The 14708-nt window shown below is 41.6% G+C and overlaps 1 protein-coding gene across 4 annotated transcripts; it reads right to left on the reverse strand.

Annotated features, from left to right (window-relative positions):
* Positions 1–736: 736 nt before the first annotated feature.
* On the reverse strand, positions 737–12187 carry LOC308281705 (telomere length regulation protein TEL2 homolog). 4 transcript variants are annotated; one of them, XM_080721972.1, is made up of 22 exons: positions 12112–12187; positions 11702–11872; positions 10968–11154; positions 9995–10275; positions 9184–9252; positions 8495–8642; positions 8140–8242; positions 7982–8050; positions 7394–7535; positions 6899–7038; positions 6595–6689; positions 6018–6134; positions 5435–5523; positions 5073–5164; positions 4078–4194; positions 3744–3815; positions 3468–3638; positions 2957–3048; positions 2750–2849; positions 2487–2551; positions 2064–2179; positions 737–1166 (listed from the first exon to the last, which is right to left on the reverse strand). In XM_080721972.1, the coding sequence occupies exons 2-22, from the start codon at positions 11847–11849 to the stop codon at positions 1048–1050; spliced, it is 2532 nt and encodes an 843-aa protein (XP_080578098.1). In that variant the 5' UTR covers positions 11850–11872; positions 12112–12187; the 3' UTR covers positions 737–1047. The 4 variants fall into 4 exon arrangements, 1 of the variants encoding a protein (XP_080578098.1); XR_013961863.1 differs by lacking the exons at positions 737–1166; positions 2064–2179 and having other exon boundaries at positions 2529–2551; positions 3473–3638; XR_013961864.1 differs by lacking the exons at positions 737–1166; positions 2064–2179 and having other exon boundaries at positions 2532–2551; positions 2750–2842; positions 3473–3638.
* Between the last annotated feature and the right edge of the window lie 2521 nt (positions 12188–14708).

Genomic DNA, 14708 nt, shown 5'->3' on the forward strand with positions numbered 1-14708 from the left:
AATGGAACCAAATGGACCTGTTGGGGTCCATTTGTACACTCAGTTACATACTCATAAGGGTCCATTTGGTTCCTATATCATTTTGCTGGGGACTCCCTGGAACTCCCTCAAGGACCTCTGGGGGTCCCTGGACCCCACTTTGAGAACCAATGAACTACCCTGACACTCAGCATGAATTTTAATTTAGTTTCACTTCATCATTCACCACATGTTTTTTTAACCAGCGTGGCTAGCGATTCAGGGGCCAAAGCCAAGCTATGGTTAAACAGCACAAAGATAAACTTAAAGTGCAAAGAAAATTCACCTAGTTGTCATCAATTTCACCAGTTTAGCCACTTTAACCCCCCAAATCAATTGTTGTTAATTTCCTGGTTAATTTAGAAAGTCTTGGCAAGCTTTCCTATACATTTACATAAACAGGAAATCTTTCTTTCAATGCATTGCGTACAAATGACCTCAATGTAAACATGCCATATAGTGATTTCTTGGGTTTAAATCCTATTAGTAGACCTATCTGAACTGTACTGTCCAGTTTGTCCTATGCGAACTGCTAATACAGTATTCAATCAATCGAAACACTGATTGGCATTAAGTTAGATTTTCCCACCAATTTGGGAAATGAGAAAGCAGTAGTGACGCCTCTCTTACATGAAGTTAATTAATAATGTACTTGCTAGCAACATCGTTTACAACCACTTTACCTTGTGACTTAATGTTGGCAAGAAAAAAGTGAGCCCATTTTCAAAAGTATTTCATTGTTCAGTAGCAGACACTACCCAATGTTCGTTATATCACATGGGATGAGTAACATTTGTATTGTATGGGTGTGTGTGTATGCATGCAGGATGTCCTTTGTAAACAAACAACTACAGTGCAGAGATTTTCCTGTACAGGAAATGGTAAAAAAGAAAGACATCCTCAATACAAACATTTTGTTTCAGGATAACGGATAGATATCTGATAGATGTGGGTTAACATCATGGATGTGTGTACGTGTTATGTGGGCGTGTATTTACATGCACAAAATGCAAACAAAGTTTAAGTTCATCATGACTGCAGGCCCAGTGCTTGTGGATCCAGCTGTGTCTTCAGGCTCTTGTCAAGCAGTACCAGGCTCTGCACAGCCAAACTCCTGCAGTCTCCGTCGGCATCCCCTTCAGCCACATCTGTGAATTATACAACAAAGACAAGTTTACTGTCTGGCAGCACTCCTCACTGTTCACTCAATAGATATGTAGAAGTAAATATTGGCTGCTGCTGTTCATTGGAATGATGTGTCAGTGTGGCCCCCATACTGCCATTGCATGTACAGTATATGCCTGTTGAAGCAGGAGGTCTCTCCACACTCAAAATCATAACTCACTGAATTGTCAAGAAATTTTGAGTCAACCGTGGTATGGTTTGTTACAAATGCTGTGACATTCTCACATTCAAAGTACCTATGTATTCCTGGCACTTAGCTCACTTTAAAGATGCATTTAGGCCGGAAATTAATATAGAAATATTAAGACAAATCACACAATATTGTACTATTACCTTGACAAACAATGCAATTTTTATCCTTGGGAGTGTAAATATATTTTGTAAAGATTATCAGCCAAACACGTCACAGACAGACTTTATAGGACAGGAATGGATCCTCATGTATTTCCCATCAATGATCACCTCATCTGTGCATGGCTGTGGGCTGTCCATGTATGTACAGTATGTATGTATGTGTATGTGTGTGTGTGTGTGTGTGTGTGTGTGTGTGTGTGTGTGTGTGTGTGTGTGTGTGTGTGTGTGTGTGTGTGTGTGTGTGTGTGTGTAAAGGGTGGAAGGGACATCGCTGACTGACGCACAAACTGCAGGAGCAACCTCAGGCCCACTTAAAAGTTACGTATTCCTTGCTAGGAATAACCAGGAGATTTCACCCTTTACTCTGATTAAAGCCCCAAATTAAACTGTTCCTTCTCATTTTAGATCTGAAACATAGATTCCATATAGACATTTTAAACAGTAGGACGGAATAGTTGTTAATATGTTAATATGTTGTTCATATAATTTCACCACCACATTGTTACCTGCGAGCCAAGATCTTGTCTCAAACAGCTGATCACTGAGCTGCATCAGCAGATGCTGACTGGGCATGCTCAGAAATACAGAGCAGACAGCAAACAGGACACCCCGTCTCACCACCCTGTGACAGAGTTTATAGGTTAGCCTGGACCGAGTTGGCAAAACATGCAGAACAGATAATTACTGATTAGTTTGTTGTTATATTCATGTATGTTCATTCATTCATGCGTTGTTAATGTGTCCACTGTCCATTATCCAAGGATGATTATTATCAACTTCCATCCAACAAGTCAGTGTCAGTGAAAAGCAGACCTTTAATGATATCACATTTCAGAGCCAGGGGGGAAATTCACAAAATCACAACAGACACTACAAAAACAAGACTTCCTCCATCAAACACACACAGAGTACATATGCACCAAACTTACTGGTCAGCATGGAAGCGCACCGTCCACACAAAGTCCAAAAGGGCACGACCCATCTGAGTGGCTACCTGCAAGTAAACAGGACACATTCACGTCACGTGTCTTGTCCTCACAGTATCTTGAGTAACAGATGAATGGTTTTACGAAGTCAGTAGGAGGTTCATAAATCTCAAAGCCTTTGGACAGGGCTCCCTCAAAAGTTTTCTCTCGATTCTCGACCGGAATTGTCAGAGTAAATAAATGTCTGATAAGAACTTGTGGCTTACCGGTGCATTGACAGCAAGATGCATAAGGAGGCCCAAGGTGTGGATCAGCCTCCCCAGTACTAGGTGGTCACTGCCTAGCAGGTCAAAGGTCACCTGAGGCCTTGCAGACAAGCATTACATTTCAGTGCTTTAGAATGAATCACATTACAAAACAAATCATGGTGGAAATATGTGGGTGTGTTTCACATTTGTCTGAAAGACACTCACCTGTCATAATTTCTGAGCAGAGGGAAGAAGAAGTGGCCAGCAACGGGTGCGTAACGGTTTGGGGTGACCGTGGCTGGAGGACATGTGACACCCTGTGGTGACAAGACAGAATTACTCAAGTTCTTCTAGTCAATAAGCATTCACTCAAATACTCCATTAACCAATATCTGATGAAAATTGTTAATGTATGGTCTGGCCAAATATGAAAAATGGATACAAAATTCTAAAGATTATTATTTCTTTTGGGGATTTTATGCCTTATTGATAGGACAGTAGACTGACAGGAAATGGGGGGAGAGATGGGGAGTGACACGCGGCAAAGGTCGCTCGGATCGGGAATAGAACCGGCGACGCCGCCAGGCATCCATGCCTATGTGGCAATGCCTAAGTGATATGCGCCTGGACCAAAAATGGATACAAAATTCTAATTCGAAAATTCGAAAATGGCTACGGCTAGCTATCACGGACAGCCAAATCCCAATTCTCATTAGGTCTACTGTATATGGAGTACCTTACTAAGGCGCTTTGTCTTGCTTTGAATCCGCCTTTCAACTACTTGGCGCCAATGGACAGGGTTGTCTCCGGGATACAGGTTCAGATCAGTTATGGGATTGATTTCCTTTGGCAGAGCGCCCTTATCAGTGATTGGCTGAGATAGCTCCTGCGCAGCCATAGCCAGGACCTGGTACAAAGACAGAAAGGCACAGTTTCTATATTACCTCTGCTATTACCACTTAAAGATAGCTGGTGGCCATGAAAAGGCAGAGAGATGCCATTATGGTCTCACCTCCAAGATGTCCAGTCGCTGCCGGAGACTGTAGTTCATGGAGTAAAACTCAGTGGTCAGATACTGAGTCACCTTTTTGGAGATAAAGCACATAATACAATTTCAGTGGTAAAATAAAGGAGATTTTTTTTATTTATGCTAATTAAAAGATCAGCACTCTAACAGGTGCCGCAAGCTTGTAGATTGGTATTTTCACTACTTCTTCTAATCGATTTGTGACCCTTACAAATTGGTCCGTGACCCACAAATGGGTCCCGACCCACTGTTTGGGAAACAGTGGTATAGAAGCTGGACAAAGCCTACATTTACTGTATGTTTATTCTCATGGTCTTACAGGGACACAGTCGGTCACAGTGAGGGCCACCATCGTAGAGTGTCTGATGCTCAGGAAGCCAGCTGTGTTGAACTTATCTTCCATGTGAAGGAGCACCTTGGTCAGCTGGACACTGATCTGAATGAAGACAGAGTTACATAACGTGGTCAGAATGTTGAGCAGTCATCTAAAATTACGGTATTCGTATTAAAGGATTTCACGTTTGCTTGGTTAGAAAAAATAATAATTGAAAACTAGCAAATCAACGACCTAATGCTTGGTGTGATATTGATATTGAATATGTATTGAAATGGAAATTAAATGAACGTGCAGAAAAGCAAATGCCATCGGTTAATGCTCAATGAGAAGTTATAACAAATGAATTCAGTTATAATGAAAAATTGTATTTATTTAACCAGATGGCTAAGCAGTCAGCACAGTTAATCACCTTACAGATGGGGCGTGGTTGCCACGGTCTTTCTCACTTGGATCAGCGGGGATCGTACCGCGGTAGACACACAATAACACAATCGCTCCGCGAGTAAACGCCGGACGGTATTTCACAAAGATGACCACAATCCAGCTCTTGCTGCCAACGAGCGAGTGCACGAACGAGCAGGCACGCGTGAATTTCACAAGACCGCGCCCGCCTGCCTCTCCGCGGTAACATGGCATTGGTTAAACCTCCCTTTGGTTAGACCACCTAAACCTAACCTTAACCCATAACCTCAGTAAAACTAACGCTGGTGAATTCTAACCTGGTGAGTAGCTAACCTGCTGACGCTGGTGAATGCTAACCTGGTGAGTAGCTAACCTGCCGACGCTGGTGAATGCTAACCTGGTGAATGTTAACCTGGTCTAACCAACGGGAGGTCTAACCAATGCTCAGTCCCCCTCTCGGCTTCTCAACTTCTCCGTGCGTCCCAAATTATCGCCCGCCACTCGCTGAAAATGAATTACTAGGGCACGTCAACCGCCTCCCGTCTGAAAGACGCTTTATTCTGTTGTTGGCTCACCTCTTTGGTTGTGGAGATGTTTTTCCTCACCAGGCTCTCTGTAACTCTCAGACTGAGCTCCACTCTCACTGGGTCCTGAGAGGAGATTAAGGCTGGATGGATTGACAGACAAGACACCAGAGGGATTGGTCAAAGGTCAGAGTGTACAACGATCATGAATGTATCTCAGCTGAAATAGTCCCGCAGACAGTTCCTTTTTGAATGATAAATTACAGAACCAAATGAATCTCAATCAACTGGTGACAAGACTATTCCTTGTGCAGTACGAATTCAACAAGCATGCAATACAAAAGCAGGACATATAATGGCTACAAGTACATGTGTATATAAGTAGCGTTGCATCTGGTCCGGCAAAACTGTACCTTCAAGACAGTCTCGTAGGTAGCGAGGTGGGGATGCTTGGTTTATCTCCTGATCACCAGACATATCATATGGGGTGAGGTCATCATCACTGGAAGGGAAAACAACATGGGATTTAAAACCACATCTCTGCATTAGTATCCTACAAACCTAACCCATCAAAATATGAGTTGCAAACATGATGTGACTGACGCCTGATAGTGGACCGTAGCACGATTCTGGCAAGTCCCGGAAAAGACACGCTGTGATTGGCCAGAGGCACTTTGAGTGACGCTCCACCACCATACATTATTTTTACTATTCTGTCCCGGGATATACTGTAACTCGAACACTGAGTCAGCTCAAGCGGACTTCGCAGTGCTCGACACAGCTCCATCTGCGGTGTCGAGCATGGCTCAAGTCTGCTTGAGACGGCACGCCTCCATTGTGGTTTGGTCAATAACTATCCTTGTTTTCTTAAAAAAGTAATGGCGGTGTCAATGTTTTTCCAGGCTTGCATTCAGCCAATGAGAATGCAAGGAGGGCGGCGCTTGCAAGAAGGGCGCTACGATTCACTATTACGCGTGACTGACAGCTCACTGTTACCTATCCAGATCGGAGTCTGAGTGAACGTCAGGCGGCTCAGGTTCTGTCGTAGTTTTGGGTGGCAACTCTTGCGGCAGCAAAGTCAGCCCGTTGGCCTGTTGATGATGGTGGTTTACTCTGTGGACACCATGAAGATACAGTACATGAGTAGGGCTGTCACAATTATTACATAATCGTCTAATTGCAATTATTTGACATAATCGCGATTATTTTTCATAATCGTCATAATCGTTTAGTGGAAATAGCAGATCTACAAGCAAATCTACAAGCTCACAACGCAAGCTTGTAGATCGGCAATTTCCACTATCAATGTTCTTTTTTAAGTATAAAGTTGTCAAATATGTCAGTAATTTATTTGTATATTTAGATTATGTGTCGCAACTTCAAAGCCTAAAAGCCAAACAGAAATGTAATTGTCAATGACAAAAACACAATTAAATCGTTAATCGCAATTATTTGAGAGACAATTAATCGTCATGTAAAATGTCATAATCATGACAGCCCTATACATGAGTAAGGTCATTAAAGGTGCTGGTGGTGCTGGGGGAGAAGATGTTTCAATCTGGTCAACACTGACCCATTGACAGGCTGAGGTTCTGGCTCAGGTTCCTCTTCAACCAACGGAGTCACCATCAGCGAAAGCAACTCCTGGGATTCCTCATCTTGTTCGTACTATGAAACAGCACAACAAAAACCATGTAGGCATTCAAAAAATACACATAGTGGAAAATAACAATGCATGCATAGGGATTTGAATGCAATTTTTTGCTTTGGGTATTTCAAAACGGCATATTTAAATCCTCAAACCACTTAAGGTCCAAGGAACCAATATCATTTTTTATCAGTCTGATTGCACGGCGATAAAACACAGTAGATTCTACCTCAAATTTGAGCTTGGTGGTTCCACTGATGTCGATGCGGGAGCTTAGGCATTCTCCCACCACCATGCCTATACGTCTGATGCGCACCACATTACTGTCTAGATGACACTGCATGCCACCCAGCATACACTGGAGGAGCTCTGAGAGCACACAAGAGGGACATTTCAACATTTAGAGCATAGCGAGAGCATAGCGATCACAGAGATTGAGGCTCATCATGCAATCATGTTCAAGTAGGGGCAACAAACGGGGAAAAGCTGAAGTTGTTATTGACTCTTTATCCTGGAGAAAACGAATTAACCAACAACAATCAGAGAATACTTGAGAGAAATGCTTTTTTTATACAGTAATACAAAGAAAACAAGTATAACCTATCATTGAAGAGTTTTCTATCACGGTACTGGGATCTAGCACATCTATGGCAATAGCATATATCGAGCTTATACTGATCTAGTGAGTGAGTTGAGTCAGACATGCTGAGCGTTGCGGTTGCACCTGAGCGGAGGTCCTGTAGTTCAGTGTCACTCAGCAGTCCTACACACAGCAGTAAGGCCCTGCTGACATACAGCTGCTGCTCTATAGGCGTGTGTCTCACTGCACTGGGGTTGGCCCAGGCCTGGCATAGTGACCGTAGGACCTGAATAGCAAACAAACACAAACATGAATGTCAAAAAAAGAATTGCTGTCGAGGAAAGAAATTGGTGACACTATGGGTGACAACAATAAAACAATATAACAGTGTAGATCAGTCATAAATGCCGTACTTCTGTGTTCACAGCCACCTGATTTGCTTAGTCTACTTTACATGATGATACTACCATTCAATGGTACAAACATTTCATGGATTGATTACTTCCTCTTCCAAAATATTTGATGCAGAACCACAGCATTACTATGAATAGAAATGTCCTTTGTATATCTTTCTATTTCTGTGGTTGTAACTATGCAATGTGATAATCGAACCAAGTTGTTTGGTTAAGTAAAAGGTTTGCTTTTTTTATATGAAAACAATGAAAGTAAACCACCATTACATTACATGTTGTCGAATAATACATGTAAATGCTGCTAGAAAGCTGAACTCACCTGTATCAACAGTGGCCGTCGCTCCCTGTCTGCTGCCATGTAACCCATAAGTGTTCTCAACACCCCAGTCTGGGAGAGAAAGAATGCAACTGAATGGTACAAAAGCTTATCTAGGTACAGTAAGTGTGCACAGACTTAATAGTACAACTTCTTCTCACCTCATACTTGTATTGCAGCAAAAGCATTTTATGAGTGATGACAAACTGGGCCTTTTTATTCTTCAACACCAGGTTCCCCATGATCCTGCCCAGGGCACCAGGCCTTGAAAAAAAAAGGACAATGCAAAGATTGGTATCTACAGCGCCAGAGTCCAGAGACCAGACAGTTGTGCAAAATTCTCCTTATGTTCCTTTTCTATGATTAATATGTTTTCTAGACTTTATGTACAGTGTCATGCAGTGACTACTTTTGTCATGTCATATCTTTACATTATTATTTATTTTTTTACATTTAAGGCTATAACTACAGGTCCAAAATCGGGATGCCAGGGTTAGAGTGGGTTAAACTGCTTACCCCTTGACAGCCTGAACAAGCCCAGTGAGCACGCTCTCCAGCCATCGCTCTGGAACGTTCTGCAGCAGCTTCCAGCAGACCCTCTGCCACACCATGTCTGATTGTGTGCAGAAGGAGAGCCTAGGAGCCAGCACTTCAAACACCAACTCTAGAAAAGGCAGAAAACACATTATACCTGTGTTTCTCAAAGTTTCAAATTTCAAGGTCTCCCCTTAACTCTGACAGTGTACAAATGGAACAAAATGAACCTGTTAAGGTTCATTTTGTTCCATTTGTTCACTGTCAGAGTTACAGACTTGTGTGAGTCAATTTAGACCCCCCTAAAGGAACCCACAGAGTCCCTGGAATCCACTTTGAGAACCACTGCATTATACTATAGTAACCTATAATTTGCCACGCTCTCTGAAAAGAAAGACAATTGGCTATATTTTCGTCCATTACGCCTAAACATCTTTACCCTTTTTTTACTATTTAGAAAAACATTTTTTAAATACTTCAAATAGCCGTTGTTGTGAGCTTGTAGATCAGCTATTAAGGGCATCTAAAGTTTAGGGATAAGGGGTAAGTCATGGACGAAAATGGAGCCCAATGGCTGCACAGAAAGGGAAAGAATACATTATAGTATTAGAACCACATGCAATTTGTGATTGAGGTAGACCGCTGCAAAGTGCAAACATAATTCAACTCACCACTATGTCCCTGAACACACACTTTTCCAAGTGTCTGTGCCACAAAGACCAATGAACAATCTTTTCCCTCTGTTAAAAGAAAGAAAGAAAGAACAATTATAATAATGTAGATACAGGAAGAAGCATGAAATATGAAATGATTATGAGAAATCATTGTAAATGTTAAAAGAGCTCATCAACCAGGCCCTGAGTAGGCCTGTCACAATTATTACATAATCACTTAATCACATAATAATTTCCATGTTAAAAGTGTTCATACATTTTCAAAAATAGTAATTAAATGTGTGTGTTATTTGTAATATCTGCCCTGCGCAACTTTAGTTCACGAAGCCTAAAAGCCAAACATCAATGTCATTTTTATTCATAATGTCAAATGTTCAGCGACAGAAACGCAATAAAAACGGTCATCGCAATTATTTGAGTGACAATTAATTGTCAAGTGAAATGTCATCAGTGGTGTAAAGTAACATTTACTTAAGTATATTTACTTAAGTACTGTACCTAAGTACAATTATGAGGCGTTTGTACTTTACTTGCGTATTTCCAGTTTACAGTACTTTTACTTCTACTCCACTACATCTCAAAGGCAAATATTGTACTTCTACTCCACTACAAATTATTTGAAAACTTGAGTTACTAAAGTTACTAGTTACTTTGAGATTTTGATTATTATTACAAAATATACATTAACCACTTCAGACATACAGTATATACACTTCGTCAATTTGAAAATAGCCGATCTACAAGCTCACAATACGTAGCGGTGCGACGCATTGTGAGCTTGTAGATGGTAGATGGTGACAGCCCTGACCTCGGAGTGCCTGGCAGACCCTCTCTAGGGTGCAGAGGACCTCGGCAGCCAGCAGGGGGTAGTACTGCTGGGGGAGAAACAGGCTCTTGTTGCTAGCATGGAGCCTGTTGGCTGTGAGGTCTGGCAGAGCCACCAGGCGTCCCAGAAGGATCTCTCTGAACTGGGGGGAATCCGAGGGACCCGCGGCCCCCTGACTGTAGGACCACAGCAAGGCGGCGAGGCGACCGCTCTGGAGGAAGGCCTCTGTGACGTCGACCAGGCAGTCCAGGCCAGCACTGGGACTGCAACGGAGAGACATTTTCCAGTGAAATGAGGTGAACGGGCAGATAATAAAAAAGTGCAGTAAATCCATGTAAACATGCAACAATACACATGGATCGTCGACATGTCCGTACACGGACAAATGTGTCTGTGGAAAAGACGTGGCCGTGTCTGTGGCCTTGTTAAGATTTCTTATACACACCTTTTAAACGATCTTATTTTGATCATAATACCCAATTACTGAAAGTCAAGTCTCCAGGTTTGCATCAAAATATGTATGTCACCGTACTAGTAGTGTCACACCACTAGAAATAGTGGTTCTCAAAGTTATTATTTGCAAGGACCCCCTTAACTCTTAGAGTGTACAAATGGAACCAAATGGACCCTTACTCAGAGCTACAGACCTGTTGTGGTCATTCAAGGCTATAGCTCTGGTAATATTACTGTCCTCTCATTTTGTATGTCTGTGCCCAAAATTTAATTTTTACAAAAATGTCCAACAAAAGCAAACATGGCGATGACTTCTGAATTTACACATCTTATTTTTTTCCCACACTGACAGCGAATATTTGTAATTATATTTTCCAGATGTTCTATTCAGCTGCAATGACAACTTCAAAGACTGGCAACCTATATTATGACCTATAAATATTGACCTCATTAAAGTTATTTCACAGCGTGTTCCTTCCTAGTACTTCTTCTAAGCACATACCTTAACATACCTACCCCCTCCATCAGCACCAATAAAGCCTGCTCCGGAGGACCTCGGAGGAACAAGCCGTCCCAAAACTGGGTGCGCTGGGCCACCGTGAGCGCCTGGAACCAATCGGTGTGGACGTTGCTGATGAGACACTGAAGCGCTTGGGTGTAGTGTGCGTTGGCGAACTCTGGTCGTTGAGCTGAGGAGGTGGTGTAAAGTAACTAAGTACAATTCTGAGGTATTTGTACTTTACTTGAGTATTTCCAGTTTTCAGTGCTTTTACTTCTACTCCACCACATCTCCGTGGCAAATATTATACTTTAACTCCACTACAATTATTTGATAACTTTAGTTACTAGTTACTTACTTTATGGATTTTGATTATTATGACAAAAATATACATAACCACTCCAGCCCTATATACATTTTGGCTATTTTAAAATAGCCGATCTACAAGCTCATAATGTGTCACACTTGTGACAAGTTGTGAGTTGTAGATCTGTTATTTTCAAAAGATATTTTTTACATGTGAAAACTTGAAATGGGGCATTCTGCACAATGAGTACTTTTACTTTTGGTACTTTAGGTACATGTTGACACCAATACTATTCTACTTTTACTCAAGTACATTTTGAATTCTGGACTTTTACTTGTAACAGAGTATTTCTTCTACATTGAAGTATAGATAGTCTAATAAGTCTATACTTGATAGTCTAGGACATTTGAGTACTTTTTCCAATATTTACCCTCTGGTCGGTCATCATCCAGGTAACTGCTGAGTGCCTGAAGAGCGGCCAGCACTTCTCCAGTGTCTGTAGAGGTGGAGAGGGTCCGCACACACCGGCCCACCGCTAGACGGACGCATGGATCTGGGCTGGCGCCTGCGGGCTGCATCGTTGAACAATCGAACCTACCAGCTTGAGACATAAGAATATTAATAACGTAGCCAGTAGTGTCTGTTAGTGTACTCTGTAGCTATGTTGTCATCGATTGATCCGTTGATTTGCTTTGTCGTATCAACTACAAATGACAATGACCAGATCTGTCAACCATCGATTTCTAGGAATAATTAGACACATTTTACACTATAGCTCATCGGAACGGTCTATCAAATTAGAAACAACACTTCTCATAATTATATTGTGACGTTAGCTACCTGTATATGATGTAGAACGTTATGTTTTACGAATTTAAAGTTACAGAGCAAGTGCTCGTCCTGTTATTAATGTGCGCTACCAAAATATGTCCGGTGTGAAACAATGGTTCCGGATACTGTCTGCTCCTTCCTCAATAAATACCCACACTGGCCACATGGTGGCACTGTATTCAATGTTGAATAGTCGAAATACACAACAATGTATTGTGGCCAACAAGTTGCATCTTGCAAATCATTTGTGTATGTCTCCCCAATTGTTTTTCATACTAGGTTCTTCACTAATGTATGTAAACAGATGTGCATTAAATCACACAATATTATTCCAAAATGTAGTTTAACTACATTTATTATTTTAATAATGCCCTTTTTGTCATATTGATGCATTTAATATTGGGTAGGATACCTGTTAAATCTTAGAACTATTTCACAGTAGCTGAAACCTGAGGACAACAGATAAACTGGTTATTTAGTAGGCTACAACACTACAGTGGTGGAAACTTACTATGCACATTTAGTACTGTACTACAGTACAATTTGATACAATGTTTGATACTTTATAGCCTACTTCTATAGTTCTATTCTAACTTCTCAGAGGCAAATATTGTACCTTGTACATCACTACAATTACTTGACAGCTTTACTAGTTGCTCTGCAGATTTAAATTATAATTACAAAACATACCCAATTAAGCCCTATATTATAGGCTACTTGTGATATTCAAAAATAACTGATCTACAAGCTCACAGCGCCTGGCTAGCATTGTGATCTTATGAGCTTGTAGATCTGCTATTGGACTTTTACTAGTAATAAGTATACTAGTCCCTCAACATTATGATATTACTACTTTTACTCCAGTAAAGTTTCTTCTTTCACTACTGTCTGCACTTCAGAAAGTTGACTGTAAAAAAAACTTGTTGCCTGGCGACCATCTAACCAATCAAGATGCGACCAACCGGCCGGTTGATGCAGGGCGGGTCTAAACAACACTCTGCTACCTGCTATAGGTCAATCAGCCTGTCAATCACCCCCACTCATTTGCGACGGACTGACACACGTGCATTGATTAACTATCCTTCTTTTCTTCTCAACATCCAAGAGGTAAGGTCAGCAGCGTACAAACAATGATACGTTTAGGCCTAATAATTAATGCTTTTATGCCCAATTTGCATGATTTGGTGCCAAAATACTTGTAATAGATGAAAACAGCGAGAGTAATTAGCGTGGACATGGAGTAAGGACGGAGTTGACTCGAGTCTTTTGAAGTCGTGTAAAAGTTGAAGGCCGCGGCCTGCACTATGGGCCTGCACCATGTCCATGTGGAAGACAGAATATTGTAGACTACACTTCAATTATATGTTAACCAGTCGTGGATAACGTACTCAAATGTTTTACTTGGGTAAAAGTTTCAATAGGTTACTGCAATGTAGAAATACTCCGCTACAAGTAAAAGTCCGAAATTCTAAATGTAGCCTACTCAAGTAAAAGTAGACAAAGATGCCTGCAAGTGCAACAAAGCACTAAAGCAGAAATCCCGCAACACTCCAATTTAGAAAGTCTCTTCGGTGCACGGCTCAAAAGAACACGAATCAATGAAGAAGTTGCCAGCACTCAAGGAATCTCCTTTTTAAAATGTTGTAGGTATTTACCTCACTGCCTGGATAATAAAAACAGACGCGTTTCGACCTTGTAGCCTAGGGCTTCGTCAGCACCCACAAGGTCGAAACGCGTCCGTAAGTATTGGTATCATATCCAGAAGTAGAAAGTACACGTATTATGCAGAATGTCGTTTAACACGTTTTCAAGTAAATATTTTGAAAATAGCGGGCAAGCTTCGCATCGTGAGTCTTCGTTTCTTGAGTCGTGACACCACCTGAGGAACATAGGGTGGGCCGCCCACTCAGAAAGGTTCTAAGAAAGGTTCTATGTTCCCCACCCACCCTCTTCCAAAAAAGGTTCTGTGTTCCCCGCCCACCCCCCAAAAAAAGATATATGTTCCCAACTAAAATAAATGCAGGAAATGGTTGGACAGATGGGCACTTACAGTACACGTGGGCAATCTAATTTAGGTGCCCACTTGTCCAGTTGCACACATGTCCCTATTGCTCAGATGTCTCCACCCCAAGTGCCTCCTCTTCCAGGTGCCCACTCGTCTAAATGCCCACATGTCCCTAGTACCCAGATGTACAGGTGCCCACTCGTCCAGATGCCCAGTCATAACAAAAATATGGTGCCCAGATGTCCCTAATGCCCCCATGTCCCACTAGTAATGTTCTCCTCATTATGTTCTGTTGTGTGTATTTAGAGTTGTTATTAATAATTTGAAATGAATGTTTCCTGCATTTTTTGATGAGCGGGGAACATAGAACCTTTTTTTGTGGGGGTAATGTGGGGAACATAGGACCTTTTTTGGGTAAGCGGGGAACATAGAACCTTTTTTGTGGGGGTAAATGGGGAACATAGAACCTGGGGAACATAGAACCTGGGGAACATAGGTACGGTCCCGTATATATAGGGCCGAAGTGGTTATCTATAAAGTAACTAGTAACTAAAGTTTTCAAATAATTGGAATGGGGTAGAAGTAAAGGTAGTCTATTGGA

This window comes from Nannobrachium achirus (genome assembly GCF_963921795.1).
Source record: "Nannobrachium achirus genome assembly, chromosome: 1".
Taxonomy (NCBI): Eukaryota; Metazoa; Chordata; class Actinopteri; order Myctophiformes; family Myctophidae; genus Nannobrachium; species Nannobrachium achirus.